This window comes from Mirounga angustirostris, unplaced genomic scaffold, assembly GCF_029215605.1.
Source record: "Mirounga angustirostris isolate CCGP_5_RB_7025 unplaced genomic scaffold, mMirAng1.0.hap1 SCAF_7, whole genome shotgun sequence".
Taxonomy (NCBI): domain Eukaryota; kingdom Metazoa; phylum Chordata; class Mammalia; order Carnivora; family Phocidae; genus Mirounga; species Mirounga angustirostris.
The window spans coordinates 128,900,686-128,916,906 of record NW_026991715.1 but is presented as its reverse complement, the minus strand read 5'-3'; the positions used below and the strand labels follow the sequence as shown (position 1 = coordinate 128,916,906).

Here is a 16,221-nt window from a genome sequence, read left to right as displayed (position 1 = left end):
TAATATCCATGTTCAATTCCTTTTATTGATATTTGCATGTGGTTATGTAAGAGAATGCCCTTATTCTTAGGAAATACAGGCTGAAGAATTCTAGGCAAAGCACCAGGTCATCTGCAACTTATAAATATAATGCTGACCCATTTGAAATGTTTTAAGAGATAAAGCAAATATGATAAAATATTAATAACTGGTAAATCTAGGTAAGTGGTATATAGACTTTATACTATTTTTTCAAATTTCCTGCAGAATTAAAATTTTCTAAAATAAAAAGTTGCGGAAAAATATAAATCAAAAGAATGATGTATCATACTTGGTGACATGAAAGAACATTCACAATGAGAAAAAAAGTGATTAACAAAATAGTATGCACTGGACAAATTCATTTTTATAACAAAATGTATATACTGCATATGTATATTCCCATGAAGAAAACTAGAGAAAGACATGCACCAAAATGTTAATGGCAATTAGTATCTAGGGGTACATGTCCAGTGATTTAATATTTTCTTTTTTATCTATAGTTTCTAGTTTTAAATGATGTATTACTCATGTAATATAGCAGTAAATAAAAATAATTAACTTCATCCTGTGTAAGATACATTCAAGCCACGGAGACAATGGAAGAGAGACAGAAAAGAGAGGGAGGAGGAGAACATATAAGACAGAAGCAATAACAGGAAAGGATACTATCGTACTCCTTATTTTGTTGAATGTGGACATTAAAAAAAAAATGTGTCCAGTCAGAGCTGACTGAAATAATTCCATTTATAGTTATAACTGATTAATCAGATACAAATAAAAATTCATCAGAGATAAAGAGGCGCAGAAAAGTTGTATCTGGGCAATCCTGAATGACAGATCTAGGAATAACCTCTCCTCACTCTCAATTCATTTCTGCACGGTTGTCACAGTTAACTTATAAATCTGTTCCCATTGCTCCTTTTGGGCACCCTTTTGGCCCACAAGATAAAGACAGACATCATAACAGAGCCTGCAAGGCTTTTCACACTGACATTTCCAGCCTTATCTCCTGATATTTACCCCATATATCCTGTATTCCAGCCACAACAAACTTGTTCCTAAATACTCCACGTCTGCCTAATTCACCATCGTATCCCCAGCACCCAGCATAAGCATTTATCATAGGATAAGAAATAAAAATATCTGAAAAACAGGGCATCTGGGTGGCTGAGTCCCTTAAGCATCTGACTCTTGGGCTCCATGCTGGGTGTGGGGCCTGCTTAAGATTCTCTCTCCCTCTCCCTCTGTCCCTCCTCCCCTGCTTAAGCACGTGCCCCTGCACTCTCTCTCAAAACAAACTCTGAAAAACAACAAAACAATTTTTTAATTCAGTAGTTAGGCTTTTAACACCCAAACTGCGATGAATTATCAAGAACTAAAATTGCCCATATTGCCTTAAATCATCCATAGAACAAGACAAGGTATTGAGAGAGAAATAAAATGCAGAACAAACCATATAGTAGTACAAGGTTACATGTCTACAAAAAAGCAACATGTGATTTTAATCACTGAAATAATGCAAAGTACCTTAGCTAGAAATTAGCAAAAGCAGTGGACATAGCGAGATTTTAGTGAATATATTTCTCTTAATATTAACGATTTAAGGAAATATATAATTTCTGTAATAAGATAGTAAAATAAACATATGATTAAGGAAAATAGAGCTACTCTGTCCTTCCAAGACACATGTTATATAACAATCTTAGGGATATTTACAAAGGCTACCCAATATTTTCAAGATTACTTACTCCTGATAATAAAGAAATAGTTCCCTGGTGGCTGAAATAAACAATACTATTTGTCAGTGGTAGTCCCTGAATGTTAACCTTAAGTTTTCAAATTCATTTGGAAAAGTCAGAAAAAAAATTACCCTGTAAAATACTAGGTGTTATTTTCTCTAACTGCAATGCAAGGCCCAGGACTCATGCATGACTGGCTTTCAAATGCTCAAAGAGCATTTTACATTGTTAATATCTCCTGGCTTAAAAAAACAAAAACCCTAAAAACACAACTTAGGAGTATGGTCCATTTGTCACATTATATACACAGAGCAACACCTATCAATTAATTCAATTCTTGCTACTGGGATAAGATCATGCCACAGAACATCAAGATAGTTTCTAGTAAGTTTCGGATTTGTTTACTCATTTAAACACAGTTTATCCATCTTACCAGAATAAGTAACTGCCGTGGTACTGTAAGTAGCACTCTGGGTATAGGATGGCACCACAGTAGCTGCAGCTGCTACTGGCTGTACGGTGGAAGATACAGGATAAATGGAGAAAGTCGTGGTAGCTGGACTTGGTGTGGCTGGTTTTATGGCTGTCACTTGTCGAGTTTGCTGGGCTTGTGTATACTGAGTTGCACCTTGGCTATAACCCGCTTTGGGGGCTAAAATGGCAAAGAGATTTCAGAAAATTAGAAAGGTGAACCTCAACAGTTATTGTACCAATATTCTTGAAAACTAGAAAAAGTGTAAACATCAACTGTAAATTTAATGCTAGCAATTTCTTCTTGGCAAAAGGGTTGAAATTCTTATTACCAACTGAATAAAATATAACATCTACATAAAATTCATTTACCATCCCTTCCCAGTTGCTTTCTATGTATTTCCAGAATGGCATTTTGTCCAAATTAACAACCAACTGAAATAGCAGTACTACTTAAAACAGGTACTAATAAAGTTGTTAGAAAAGGCACGTGTGTATTTAGGATAGTCAGTCTAACTTGAGGGTTGTGCTTAATATTGTGAACAGAATAAAGAGCCTCAAATATGATTTCAATTCACAATAAAAATTTCAATGTTTAATTATATTGAACTTGTTCATATACCATTCATATTTTATTAATTTATCTATAGTGAACTTCAGTCTAATTCCAACTCACAAGGTGCCACTGACTTAATTCTTCAAATATCGGGGCACCTGGGTGGCTCAGTCTGTTAAGCGGCTGCCTTCGGCTTGGGTCAGGATCCTGGGGTCCTGGGATCAAGCCCCACATCCAACTCCCTGCTCAGTGGAGAGCCTGCTTCTCCCTCTCCCTGCCACTCTGCCTACTTGTGCTCTCTATCAAATAAATAAATAAAATCTAAAAAAAAAAAAAAAAGAACTGCTTTAATTCGTCAAATATCAACAGCTTGAGTGCAGCTGTTTTTAAATGGCTACCATTCATGTTTCTGCTAAACTTTCTGCTGCCTTTGACCATATTCAAAATAAATGCACGCTTTAAGAATCTTATGAACCTTATTATTAAGCCCTAAATTAATAATTAATCTTATTAATGATCACTAAAGCATACAAATGTAATTCCTGATAAAGACCCAGTTATCAGGGGGCCACACTCACTTTATGCTTAGTTAAGGCACCTTAAACAAACAGCACTTAGAAGTTTATAAAATGGTTATCTACATGCAGTATAAAACTTGATCCACACAACACACAGATGAGGACATTTTACAAAAGGAAACTCATGTCCCAAGAGCTCAATGGCTTACAAGGCACACAGTCAATGTCAGAGCTAAGACTAAATCAAGACTCTTCTGACTCTTTAACACAATCTAACTTTGATAATTAACCAGGACGTTCACTACAGATCAGTGTACCCACATATTATTAGAGAAGAAACTATAAGAAAAGTTGGTCATTATAATTCAAAATATTTTTATACCACTTTTAAGGGACTCACAGAAATCTTAGAACTAAAAGTACCGTAGAAAGATTTGGGTCAACTACCTCATTTACAAGTAAGAGAACAGAGATGAAAAGAGGTAAAAATCACTCAGCCACATTAGTGGTAAGGCCAGTACTAGAAGCCAGTCCCTACTCTTTCCTAACCCAAGGCTCTACCCACACTCTTATGGTCCTTCAAAAATAACTAAAATAAAGGAACTGTCTACTTTTCTGAACTCAGAGAGCTTTGTTTTAAAAGTTTTCAGCTGAATATCAAAAAATCTACAAGGGGTGCCTGTGTGGCTCAGTCAGTTAAGCATCTGATTCTTGACTGAGATTCTTTCCCTCTGTCCCTCCCCCTGCTCACACACACTTTAAAATTTAAAAATCATGGAGTGCCTGGGTAGCTCAATGGGTTAAGCATCTGCCTTTGGGTTGGGTCATGATCCCAGAGTCCTCGATGGAGGTCCACATCGGGCTTCCTACTCAGCGGGGAGCCTGCTTCTTCATCTTCCTGTGACTCCCCCTGCTTGTGCATGTGCAAGTGCGTGCACTCTCTGTCAAATAAATAAAATCTTTAAAAAAAAAAAAATAAGGGGCACCTGGGTGGCTCAGTTGGGTAAGCGACTGCCTTCGGCTCAGGTCATGATCCGGAGTCCCAGGATCGAGTCCCACATTGGGATCCCTGCTTAGTGGAGAGCCCATTTCTCCCTCTGACCCTCCCCCCTCTCATGTGCTGTCTCTCTCAAATAAATAAAATATTTAAAAATAAAATTATCTTAAAAAAAAAAAAGAAATAAAGACTATAAATATGTAGGCTTCCTTGAAAACAAAGTATTTCCTGTATTTGAACCATTACATTTACTGTAATATCAGAGGCTGGAAACAGAACCAACTGTCATTACTGATCAGAGAAAGATGAATTAAAAATACAGGCCCACCAAGGGTTTCCACTGGTTACACAAAGGCAATCAGCAGTATGTTCTGGGCATTTCTGGCGAAGATAAGGATATGGCCAGAAGTTATCACAGCTCCTAGAAATCAAATACATCTCAGGGAGAGAAGGGCATGATTACAATTTGCCCTCATAGCCCTCTCACTCTTTGGTACTCAAAGGTATGCAGCAGCAGAAGAGAAGGACATGGCTAGAATCTGCTTCTTGAGGTAATAGAACATAATAGCTTAGGTGGACTCAAAAGGGTATCTTCATTAAGCACACTGAATAATATATTTCAGTAGTTTTCAGTGAAACTGTGTATGCCAATAAAACCCACCTGTCTGATAGTAGGTTTCAGCAACAGAAGGCTGAGGCTGGGCAGCAGCTGCTACAGCAGCAGCAGTTGCCGTTGGCTGTTGGTAGTACTGCTTACTATCATATGCTACAGCAGGAGCAGTGGATCTTACATATGAGTACGAGTCCTAAAGAAAGGGAATGAAAGAAAATCTTGCTGTAAGTGGCAGGAAAAATCCCTAACTCTACTATATAGAAGTGTAATAAAGGAAAAAAAACCTAACTATTGACCTAGGTATAACAGTCAAATTCAAAACAAAGGGCATTCATTTTGGACTTTGAAAATAAGGTCAAAACCATTTCAAGCAGCACGTTTAACTTTTACATCAGAAAAAAAAAATCACCAACACATTTTAAAATAATGCTTATCTTTAAAATTCTATTAAGAAAGGGGCACCTGGGTGGCTCCACTGGTTAAGCGGCAGTCTTGATTTAGGCTCAGGTCATGATCTCAGGGTCCTGGGATCAAATTTGGTGTTGTGCTTTGGGTGGGGGTGGGGGGAGGGGATGGTGGAGGTATCTGCTTGAGGATTCACTCTCCCTCCCCCCTGTTCGCTCCCTCTCTCTCTCACACTCAAATAAATAAATCTTAAAAAAAAAATCTATTAAGAAATTCATAGTTTTGCTTTAAAAATGGATCTCATAGTAAAGACCACTTGCGTGTCCTAAGCTTTGTGACTACTCCAGCTTTCTTTTCATTCTTTTTTATTTACCATTATTATTAACAACTTATTTTTTTAAAATAGGCTCCATGCCCAGCACAAAGCCCAACGCAGGGCCTGAACTCATAACCCTGAGATCAAGACCTGAGCTGAGATCAAGACCTAAGCTGAGATCAAGAGGGATGCTTAACTGACTGAGCCACCCAGGTGCCCCTGTTTACCACTATCATTAACATAATGAATAGAAGCTTCCGGGTGGAGGAGAGGAAAGGGGAACACAGGTTCTAGGGAGAAGGAACACTATATATAAATCTCCAAGGCAGTGAAGATTTGGGTGAATTCTGGCACTAAACAAAGTGAGGAGGGATGGGAAGGTATGCAGGTGGAAAGGCTGAAGAAGTAGGCAGGGCCCAGAAAACGATGGGCTTCATACACCTTATTAAAAACAATGAAATTTATTACATTTCATCTCTGGACATAATGAAAATAATCACACATAGCAAAAGGAACTCTGAGTTTAGTAACTTGCAAATATCTTTTTATTAAAGATTTATTTACTAATTTAAGAGAAAGAGCACAGGGGGCCATGGCAAAGGAGAGGGAGAGAGAATCTCAAGCAGACTCCCCACTGAGAGCGGAGTCCACTGTGGGGCTCATCCCATGACCCCAAGATCACACAACCCAAGCTGAAATCAAGAGTTAGACCCAGGGGCGCCTGGGTGGCTCAGTTGGTTAAGCGACTGCCTTCGGCTCAGGTCATGATCCTGGAATCCCTGGATCGAGTCCCGCATCGGGCTCCCTGCTCGGCAGGGAGTCTGCTTCTCCCTCTGCCCCTCCCCCCTCTCATGTGCTCTCTCTCATTCTCGCTCTCTGAAATAAATAAATAAAATCTTAAAAAAAAAAAAAAGAGTTAGGGGCGCCTGGGTGGCTCAGTCAGTTAAGCGGCTGCCTTCGGCTCAGGTCATGATCCCAGGGTCCTGGGATCGAGCCCCACATCAGGCTCCCTGCTCCGCGGGAAGCCTGCTTCTCCCTCTCCCACTCCCCCTGCTTGTGTTCCCTCTCTCGCTGTGTCTCTCTCTGTCAAATAAATAAAATCTTTAAAAAAAAAAAGAGACCCAACCAACTAAGCCACCCAGGTGCCCCGTAACTTGACAGATATTAATAAAAAATACTGTTATAATTTATATGTCAACTCATTACTTAACAAAATAAATTCATATACTTTAGAAAGAATATAGAAAAACTAGCAAAGTTCAGAAGATCCTAAAGCAAACAAACAGAAAGCAGGTTATTAAAGGATTAGAACCAGGGGAGCCTAGGTGGCTCTGTCGGTTAAGTGTCTGACTCGATTTCGGCTCAGATCATGATCTCAGGGTCATGAGACTGAGCCCTGCATCAGGGTCTGCACTCAGGAGGGCGTCTGCTTGAGATTCTCTCCCTCCCTCTTCCCCAGTTCCTGCATGCTCTCTCTCAAACAAATAAATCTTAAAAGAAAAATAAAAGATTAGAACCAAATTTAAATAAGTAGTAATTTAGTACCATAATAAACACAGTACTGTAAAAGGGAATTAGAGCTTCATGTCCCAAATAAGACTGAACCAAAAGCAACTACAGGATATAAGAGCAGCATCAATTTCTGTTACATACTAAGAAAGAATACTTTGAAGGAAGAATGTACAGGCAACAGAATTTCTGCTCTTGTTAAGTACTAAGAAGACACTATGTAATTGTTTGGTCCATATAGTTTAGGCTCATGGTTCTCAAAACAGGAGACAGAGGAATACTGCCATAGTACAAACAAGGAGCATCTTCCCTATGTCTTCACTTTTCTGAAAACCTTGGTTAAATATTTAACCAGTAATTAATGTAAAATATTTTTAATTAAAACAGACATAGATATAAAATGGACTGGAATGGACTCAGGGGAATTATTTCTAAAAACTCACTGCAAGGGAACTTAATGCTTGGACTATGCCCCTAAATTACCTAAGAATACACATTCATTTCTATCATCAGAGTTATATTTTGGAAGACCCAAATATGATAAGCAGTGGCTTGGACATTATATCATACACTGGAGTCACTGAAGCCTGCGTGTTAAGACTACTGAAACTAGTAGTTTTCTTACCTGGTAGTTCTGTGTAGTAGCTGGGGGTGGTGGTGGTGGTGCTTCTTGTTGTCTCTGGGTATAACCATAGTCAGTTGCTGTATGTGCAGTGGGGTAGCCTCCATAAGCAGCAGCTGTTGCAGCAGCTGCAACAGCTACTGGAGCAGGCCTGGCAACTGCAACTGTGGCGGCTGCTGGTGCATAGGCAGCAGTAACTGTGTGAGCAGCTACTGGAGCCTGATGGACAGTGTAGCTAGCAACTGTAGTTGGATGAGAGTAGGCTACACCCGAAGCTGGCTGCTGGCTATATTGCGGAGTAGAAGAATAAACATAATACAATTTAATTTTAAAATCTAAGAGTTTAACAAAATAAAAAGCACATTTTCAAGAAATTTAATCATGGACTACAAAACACCAAGTATTTGAACTCAATAAGCCTAGTCAATACCGTATTTGTTACTGTTGCATAATTTTTATTCCTTAATCTTAATACATTAGACAGTCACACATACTATGCTTAAGATCATGGACCATATCACAAAGCAGGGACGACAAACTGGGTAAAATGCAGTATTAGGAAGAAAGGAAAACTTGATGAAACTAGGAATTTAAAAAAGTATTTGTTGCTTGTAGAGTTCTTTATTATGTTCTACAGTTAAAAAAAAAATCTCTACAAAGAAATCATGTTAAAAATATTAAATTCTAACTCCAACTGTAGAAAACATTTAAAGTAGAAAACTATTACCCAGTTGACTTAAATACTTCTGATACTCTAGGGCAGTAGTTCTCAACTGGGGGAGATTTTGCCCTCCAGGAACATTTGGCCATGTCTGGAGATATTTTTGATGGTCAAACTGCAGAGGAGGTGGTGGTGATGGGTGCTACTGGCATCTAGTGGGTAGAAGCCAGTGATGCTGTTACATATCCTACAGTGCACAGGACAGCTACCCACAACAAAGAATTATCCAAAGAATGTCAACAGTGCTGAGGTTGAGAAATCTTGCTCTAGGGCACAAAATCTACAATGGACTCTCTATTAATTTAGGTAAATTACTCAAGTTACAGGCAGCGTTTCATTATACACATTTATTTTTCTCTCAAAAATGTAGCACATGTTGCAAAAGGAGACCTAAGCCAGATACTTTGCAATCATAACCATTTAAAACTCAAAGAGGCAAAAACATTTTCCAAAACTGTAAATCAAATAAAATTTCCAGCTAAAGTTCTCAGAGTGATGTTTTAACTTTTTAAAAATTTTAACTTTTAAATTGAGAATCTATGTCACATAAAACCAAGGCTTACAGATGTTAAGCACATCAAAGTGTATTTGTTGGTCTAGGTTTTCTAAAACACTCACAATTACACTTGCTAAAGCTTTATTACCAAGGCAGAAATGCCTTCTAAAAAAAGGAGAGTCCCAACGGTTATTTAGCTGACAGGTTTTAGATGACCATAAGTCTTAATATGAGCCAACAGTTAAGAATAGCTAAGAAAAAAATACCTGACATAAGCTGAAGCTGCTCTAATAAGTACCTGATTCATGGGTTATAGTACAGGATATTCTTCACTGGTGTGCACACTACCATACAAATATGGCATAGAACTAAAATTTGGGGCCATCACATTTTAACTGTATTAGGGAAAACACTGATAATTATAATGTATTCAAAGGGAATCAATATGAAGCTTATAAGTATGGTTATTACTTCACATAAAAAGTGGAGGACCTGGGAACATTCAGTCTAGAAGAGGTGACTGGGGAAGATATGAGAGCTGCCTTCTAATAGAAGAGACTTACTCCATGCTGCTCCAGAGAACAGAACTAGAACCAATGGATGGAAGGGTGGCAGATTTCAGCCCAATATGAAAAAGAAAAAAAAACAAAAACTTAGAACAAAGTCCAAAGAAACTCTTATAATTTATATTTGGATGAGGTTTTCCACATTTTGGTATTAAAAGTAGCTAATATTTTCTACATATATGACAATTAAAAGACAGGAAAAGGGAAATTTAAATTGTAATAGTGGAAAAATTGGTTTGGGATTGACATTTTCTATGGATAATTCCATATCCTTAAGAAAAAATGCCAATAACATTATATTTCTTCAAAATTCCTAGAACTGAAAAAGAATTATATTTAAAATATAAATACACCAGTTCTGTGAAGCTTGTATTTAACATTTACTGATAAAATTTCACACATTCAGACTACACTGCATAAAAAGGGTTTGGTTATGTAAAAATTCAGATAATCTTGGGTTCCTATACAGTTTCCATTCATCCCATTGCTCTTTATTCAATATCTGTTCACACTTCCTGGTCTCCAAAATTTGTCCTATAGGACAAAAAACAAAGTGGGAATAGAATAGGAATGTCAAGTCAACTAGGCAAGCAATTTGATTTATACTGCCTCTGATCCTTAAAGGTCCATGTGACCAAAAAAGGGATGATGATATGCTCTGGTTTAAGCCTACTGTTCCCCCCATAATTATTAACAGTATGCTCCCACACTGATGTGTCTCAGTTTGAACAATAAATCTTATAATCTCCCTTCCCAGGAATCATATAACAAGATGTCAGTACACTTAGCAATTATCATATACTACATGCCTAGGGCTGCCTAACCTAACTCTGATCTGTATAGTCAGATCTGCTCAGATATGGCTGGAACCATATCCTCTACCAAAAGCATCATGAAGAATAATGATTTAGTTACAATTCCCACGGGTTAAGGGCTAGGGCAGTGGTCTGCTGTTCAGAATAAAAATTTTCTAGCTTGTCATCTTAAACCCATCTGGGAAATTCTCTCTCAATCTGAAATATCCTTAGAAAATTGCCTTCTATGTGATGTATCTGACCAGCCTGGGTTATACCACTTCAATTAAATATCTAGTGGCTAAGTCTAAAAAGTAGTCTAAAGTAAATTTTTAAAAATTCAGGTCATATCAAGTTCAAATTAGTTTAAGCAAAATTAATCTTAGGTTGAAATATTTAAAACCAATGTTTTGCCTAGTTTGTAGTGTTAGAATAAAAGGTATTAAATTATATCCCTACATAAAACTTAAGACTTAATGGTCACTAAATGATTTTTAAAATAAAATAGGATAAGTAAATAAAAACCCAAATCTTGTGCCATAAAAGACTTTCATTTTCATCCAGCAGAAAAGAAACTTCTATTTAGATAATATCCTTTGTGAATAAATTAAATCTAATAAATCAGTTTTAAACCAGGACAAACTAAATAATAAATCATGAAACAAACATAAAAATATGGGATGAACAAGATAAGAAATACTTGAAGAATCATACATAAAATGGAAGGGTATTTCTCTGGGGGGGGAGAAAAAGGTAAAGAAAGTATTTAGGGAATTATTTATATTAAAAAGTTAGTAACACTTTTATATTCTTGGACTTAACCTGGAGGTTAATGGCCAGCTCTCTCCTTGCTTACCAGAAAGTGAAACCAGCCAGAGTCCTTACCAAAATAGACAGCCGACCAAAATCACCAGTCGAAGAAAGCCTACTATAAACTGCAAAAGAAACAGGAATGATCCTGCAGGAAATGGATATCTCAATGTAACAAACAAGAATTTTCACAGACTCTAATTTGTATCCATGAAATAAGAACTTAACACCAGTTAGAAGATAAAATTAAGGGATATAGACAAGATCAGGATATAAAAACTATAAAAGAGAAGATAAATCTAGGAAGTCCAATATCCAACTAGAAGGAATTCTGAAAAGAAAAAAAGCAAATAAAAGAAATTAAGAAAGAATATTTCCCACTCTGGAAGGGAGGCACATATTTTCCAATTTAAAGGGCCTAGCCTACAGAGGGGTGCCTGGGTGGCTCAGTTCGTTAAGCATTTGCCTTCAGCTCAGGTCATGATCCCAGGGTCCTGGGATAGAGCTCTGCCATCAGGCTCCCCCTGCTCAGCAGGGAGCCTGCTTCACCTTCTCCCTCTGCTGCTCCCCCTGCATGTGCTCTCTCTCCCTCTCTCTAATAGATGAATAAATTCTTTAAAAAAAAAAAGGGCCTACAGAGTACAAAACAGAATGAAAGAACAACACCTCGAGACATACAGCATGTCACAACATCTCAAGGTTAAAAAAATATATATATATATATTTTTATATATATATATTTTTCAAACTCTCCAGAGAGGAAAAACAAGTCACCTGCATACAACTACATGAAAACCAGACTTTTACTGATAACACTAGTGCTAGAATAGACTAATGTTTTAAAAAATTCGAGGGAAAATGGTTATTAATACAGAGTTCTGTACCCAGCTAAACCATTAAGACAGAATAAAGGTGGTGGTTGTTGGTTTTTTCTTTTTTTTTTTTTTGACATTCAAGAACTGAAAGAGTTTACCTCCTATATACCTTTTCTTTGGAAGTGACATGAAGATGTACTTTAACAAAAAATAAACCAAGAAAGAAATCATGGGATCCTATAAATAGTGGATCCAAACCCAGGAGGGAGATGAGAGCCCAGGTCACCAGCTGTGCAGCAGGCCCAAAGAGGCAGCAAGCTTGGACTCGAAGTAAAAAAAGGACAGAAGCCTTCAGGAGAGAGATGTCCAGGAAAATAAAGGATTGGACAATAGACAGTAGACTAGGAACCTGGAAAAATATTAAGATACAATCAAGGCACCAAAAAGATTTTGGGGAAAAAAAGGTAATGAAAGACTTCAGCAAATAGGACATTGCTGAAGAAAGGCATGATCCTGGTAAAAGACACCACAGTTAAGCAATCAGTAGGGTGTAAAAAAAGCAAACATCCATTTGAACTTGAACTGAGGAAGATTCTTCTATTAAGACATTAGGAATGATAATCATAGACCACCACCACTTGGATTCACAGTTAAGTACTACTTACAGTCATATTAGTAAGTTTCTGCCTTAAAGTTTTAGAATCAACCTAAATTACAGAAGATAAACTATGATTACAGAATATAATGTAAATGTTAATCATAAGTAGAACTACAGCTAAGTTGGGGGATAGGATGGGGAAAGAGGGAAAGTAAAAGACCAGAGTTTCAAGATTCTTTTCCTAATCTAGAGAGTACTGAGCTACTGACTACCATTGTTGGAAATGGAGTGTCTGAAAATAAGAGAAATAGCCCTATCACTGAACTTCGAAGGAGAAATAAGCATGAGAGGGTATGTACTAAATCTTAACTCTGATTGTAGGAAATAAAAATATAATGCATAAAAAGTCAATAAATTAAGACACAGAGAGGGGTGCCTGGGTGGCTCAGTCGTTAAGCATCTGCCTTCGGCTCAGGTCATGATCCCAGGGTCTTGGGATCGAGCCTCGCATCAGGCTCCCTGCTTGGCAGGAAGCCTGCTTCTCCCTCTCCTACTACCCCTGCTTGTGTTCCCTCTCTCACTGTATCTCTGTCAAATAAATAAATAAAATCTTAAAAAAAAAAACAACAGAGAGAAGCATATTATTTAATGATACGGAGTTAGAAATAAAACCAGAATGTATTAAAGGTGGGAGTCACTACAAAGTGGAATTGGGGAGAAGGGATTAGGAAAATAAGGGAATGTTGTTTTCATTAAAAGCCCTTCTAGTGGTGCCTGAATGGCTCAGTCAGTTAAGCGTCTGACTCTTGGTTTTGGCGCAGGTCATGATCTCATAAGGGTTGTGAGACTGAGCCCTGCATCAGGCTTCACACTCGGTGCGGACGGAGTCTGCTTGAGATTCTCTCCCTCTCCTCCCCCACTACACGTGCACGTGCACACGTGCTCTTTCTCTCTTAAATAAATAAAATCTAAAAAAGAATCCTTTCTATACTATTTTTAATTACATTATGTATTATTCTGGGGGGAGCATAAAACATAATTTTCAAACTGGCAAGTTGAATGACCAACAACCACAAATTTAAATTACTCCTGTCTAGGTATTCCAACTCAATTCTAATTTCTACATTTCTGGTCTCGACCCTAACCTATACCCAACTCCAAGCCCATTTTTAGTGCTTTCAAATTCCATTAATATGACCTGGATTTACATTATACTAAAGTTATAGTCACTACCAGCATTAAAAAAACTATGCATACCAATGGCTTGTCCATATAAGTGGCATCTGGTAACAGGGAAAACATTCCTATACCTCTTTTAATTTCTATACAGCAGTGATTTTCAAAATATGATCCAAGGACTGCTAGGATACAGGAGGTTATCCCTTTTTCAATTACAGATTGCCTTCATATAATTTAATCCAATTTATTGCAACAGACTGAATGCAGAAGCAGACTGAGAACCAACCATTTTAATTAAGATATTAAGAAGATTTATAAAAATCTTTGTAAAGATATAAAACAATGCCTCTTGTCTCCCTATTATTGGAGGACAGGAATATAGTTATTTTTTTATAGCTCCATAAAGAAATTTGGGGTTAACATGTAGTAATCTTATTTTTATTTTAAAACGATTTAATACATTTTTTTTTTAATTCTAAGACAGTAAATATTAATATAACCAACATAAACAAAAGCTCTGTGGGGTCTTCAATAATTATAACTGCTTTAGGGGTCCCAAAACCATAAGCTTCAAGAGCTACCATTTTATGGTATACAGCATTAACTTTGATTCATCATTCATTTCCCTGCTCTTTACACCTTTAAACAAAAACATTTTCTTCCATTCTGTAACAGTGAAACAGTTCTCAGGGAAAATGAGCAGGGCACATGGTCAGAGCCCCAAGTCTGTTGCCGACAACTGCAATATCCCTAATCCAGGGCTCGAAATCTCCCACTTTACCTAGTGTGCTGTGCACAAATACCATTTTCTGTGCTAGCAGACAAGAAAGGTATTAGGAAGCAATGGCTTAGAACTCTGGGACTCCCGTAAGAAACCAGCACAGAAGGTGAATTAGAAAAAAGTCCATTTTCCCTTGTAAGGGAAAACTGTAGAAGAAACTTTCCTAGCTCAGCCTTGGCTCTGGGTAAAGGGGAGAGAAGTCTCCCTTAATAATTCTTTTTTTTTTTTTTCTTTTTTGAGTGAGAGAGCAGTGTGTGGGCATGGGGTGGGGTGGGGGGGGCAGAGAGAGAGGGAGAGACGGAGAGAATCCTAAGCAGGCTCCATGCCCAGCATGGAGCCCATTAGGGGGTTCCATCTCATGACCCTGAGATCATGACCTGAGCCAAAGGCAGAAGCTTAACCGACTGACCCACCCAGGCACCCCTCCCCTGACAACTTTTTTTTTTTTTAACGATTTTATTTATTTATCTGACAGAGAGAGAGAGAGAGCACAAGCAGGGAGAGTGGCAGGCAGAGGCAGAGGGAGAAGCAGGCTCCCTGCAGAGCAGGGGGAGCCCGATATGGGACTTGATCCCAGGACCCCGGGATCATGACCTGAGCCGAAGGCAGTCGCCCAACCAACTGAGCCACCCAGGCACCCAACCCCTGACAATTCTTTATGACAAGCCAGCCTTCCCCTAGGTTTGGGTTCTGGAATTCACCTTATCTAAGAAAACTCCAAGCTAAGTAGTTTAATATATCTCTGAGCTGATAGTACTTTCAGATGCCATAAAACACATTTTCCTCTCTAAATGCTACAATGTTCTAAGAAAAAGATCTCAATAAAAACATCACAACAAATCCCATAAGGAAACAAGTTACTAAAAGCAGGAGTTTGCAGAATAAAAAAAAATTTGAAAAGACTGTAAGTATTAGAATTATTGACTATAAAATATAAAGTATACTTAAAAAGGTAAAAGACGCCTGGGTGGCTCAGTCCATTAAACGTCTGACTCTTAATCTTAGTTTTTTTTGTTTTTTTTTTTTAATATTTTACTTATTTATTTGAGAGAGAGAGAGGAAGGGGCAGAGGGAGAGGATCTCAAGCAGACTCCTCAGCATGGAGCCCATGCGGGCTCAATCTTATGACCTTGAAATCATGACCCGAGCCAAAACCAATAGTCGGACGCTTAACTGACTGAGCCACCCAGGTACCCTCAGCTCCGGTCTTGATCTCGGGGTTTTGAGTTCAACCCTGCATTGGGCTCTGCACTGGGTGTGGAGCATACTTAAAAAAAAAAAAAAAAAAAAAAAAAGGGTAAAAGATTAGACTATCAGAACTTAAGACTAAGGACCAAGAAGTTGATAAAAAAAACAACCAGATGAATTTTGATTTTTATAAGAACAGACCTTCCAAAAATGAAATATAGTATATAAAAATTATAATCAGAAACTTAGAAAGGCATTACATAACTGATTAGACATGGCTGATAAAAAATTAGTGAACTCGGGGCGCCTGGGTGGCTCAGTCGTTAAGCGTCTGCCTTCGGCTCAGGTCATGATCCCAGGGTCCTGGGATCGAGTCCCGCATCAGGCTCCCTGCTCTGCGGGGAGCCTGCTTCTCCCTCTCCCACTCCCCCTGCTTGTGTTCCCTCTCTCGCTGTGTCTCTCTCTGTCAAATAAATAAATAAAATCTTTAAAAAAAAAAAATTAGT

The 16,221-nt window shown here is 38.0% G+C and overlaps 1 protein-coding gene across 4 annotated transcripts in view; it reads right to left on the bottom strand.

Moving 5' to 3' along the window:
- The window catches only part of ZFR (zinc finger RNA binding protein), an 81,045-nt gene that overhangs the window by 52,947 nt on the left and 11,877 nt on the right, over window positions 1-16,221 (bottom strand). For 2 of the 4 annotated variants that reach the window (XR_010413339.1, XM_045862916.3), the window contains exons 3-6: window positions 9,548-9,571; window positions 7,771-8,053; window positions 4,964-5,108; window positions 2,194-2,412 (exon numbers count right to left, since the gene is read on the bottom strand). Coding sequence is in view for 3 of the 4 variants with exons in the window: in XM_045862916.3 (XP_045718872.1) it covers window positions 2,194-2,412; window positions 4,964-5,108; window positions 7,771-8,053; window positions 9,548-9,571 (671 nt within the window). In the remaining variant the exon portion in view is untranslated. The remainder of the gene's footprint in view (window positions 1-2,193; window positions 2,413-4,963; window positions 5,109-7,770; window positions 8,054-9,547; window positions 9,572-16,221) is intronic. The other 2 variants (XM_045862924.3, XM_064596809.1) reach the window with 1 other exon arrangement.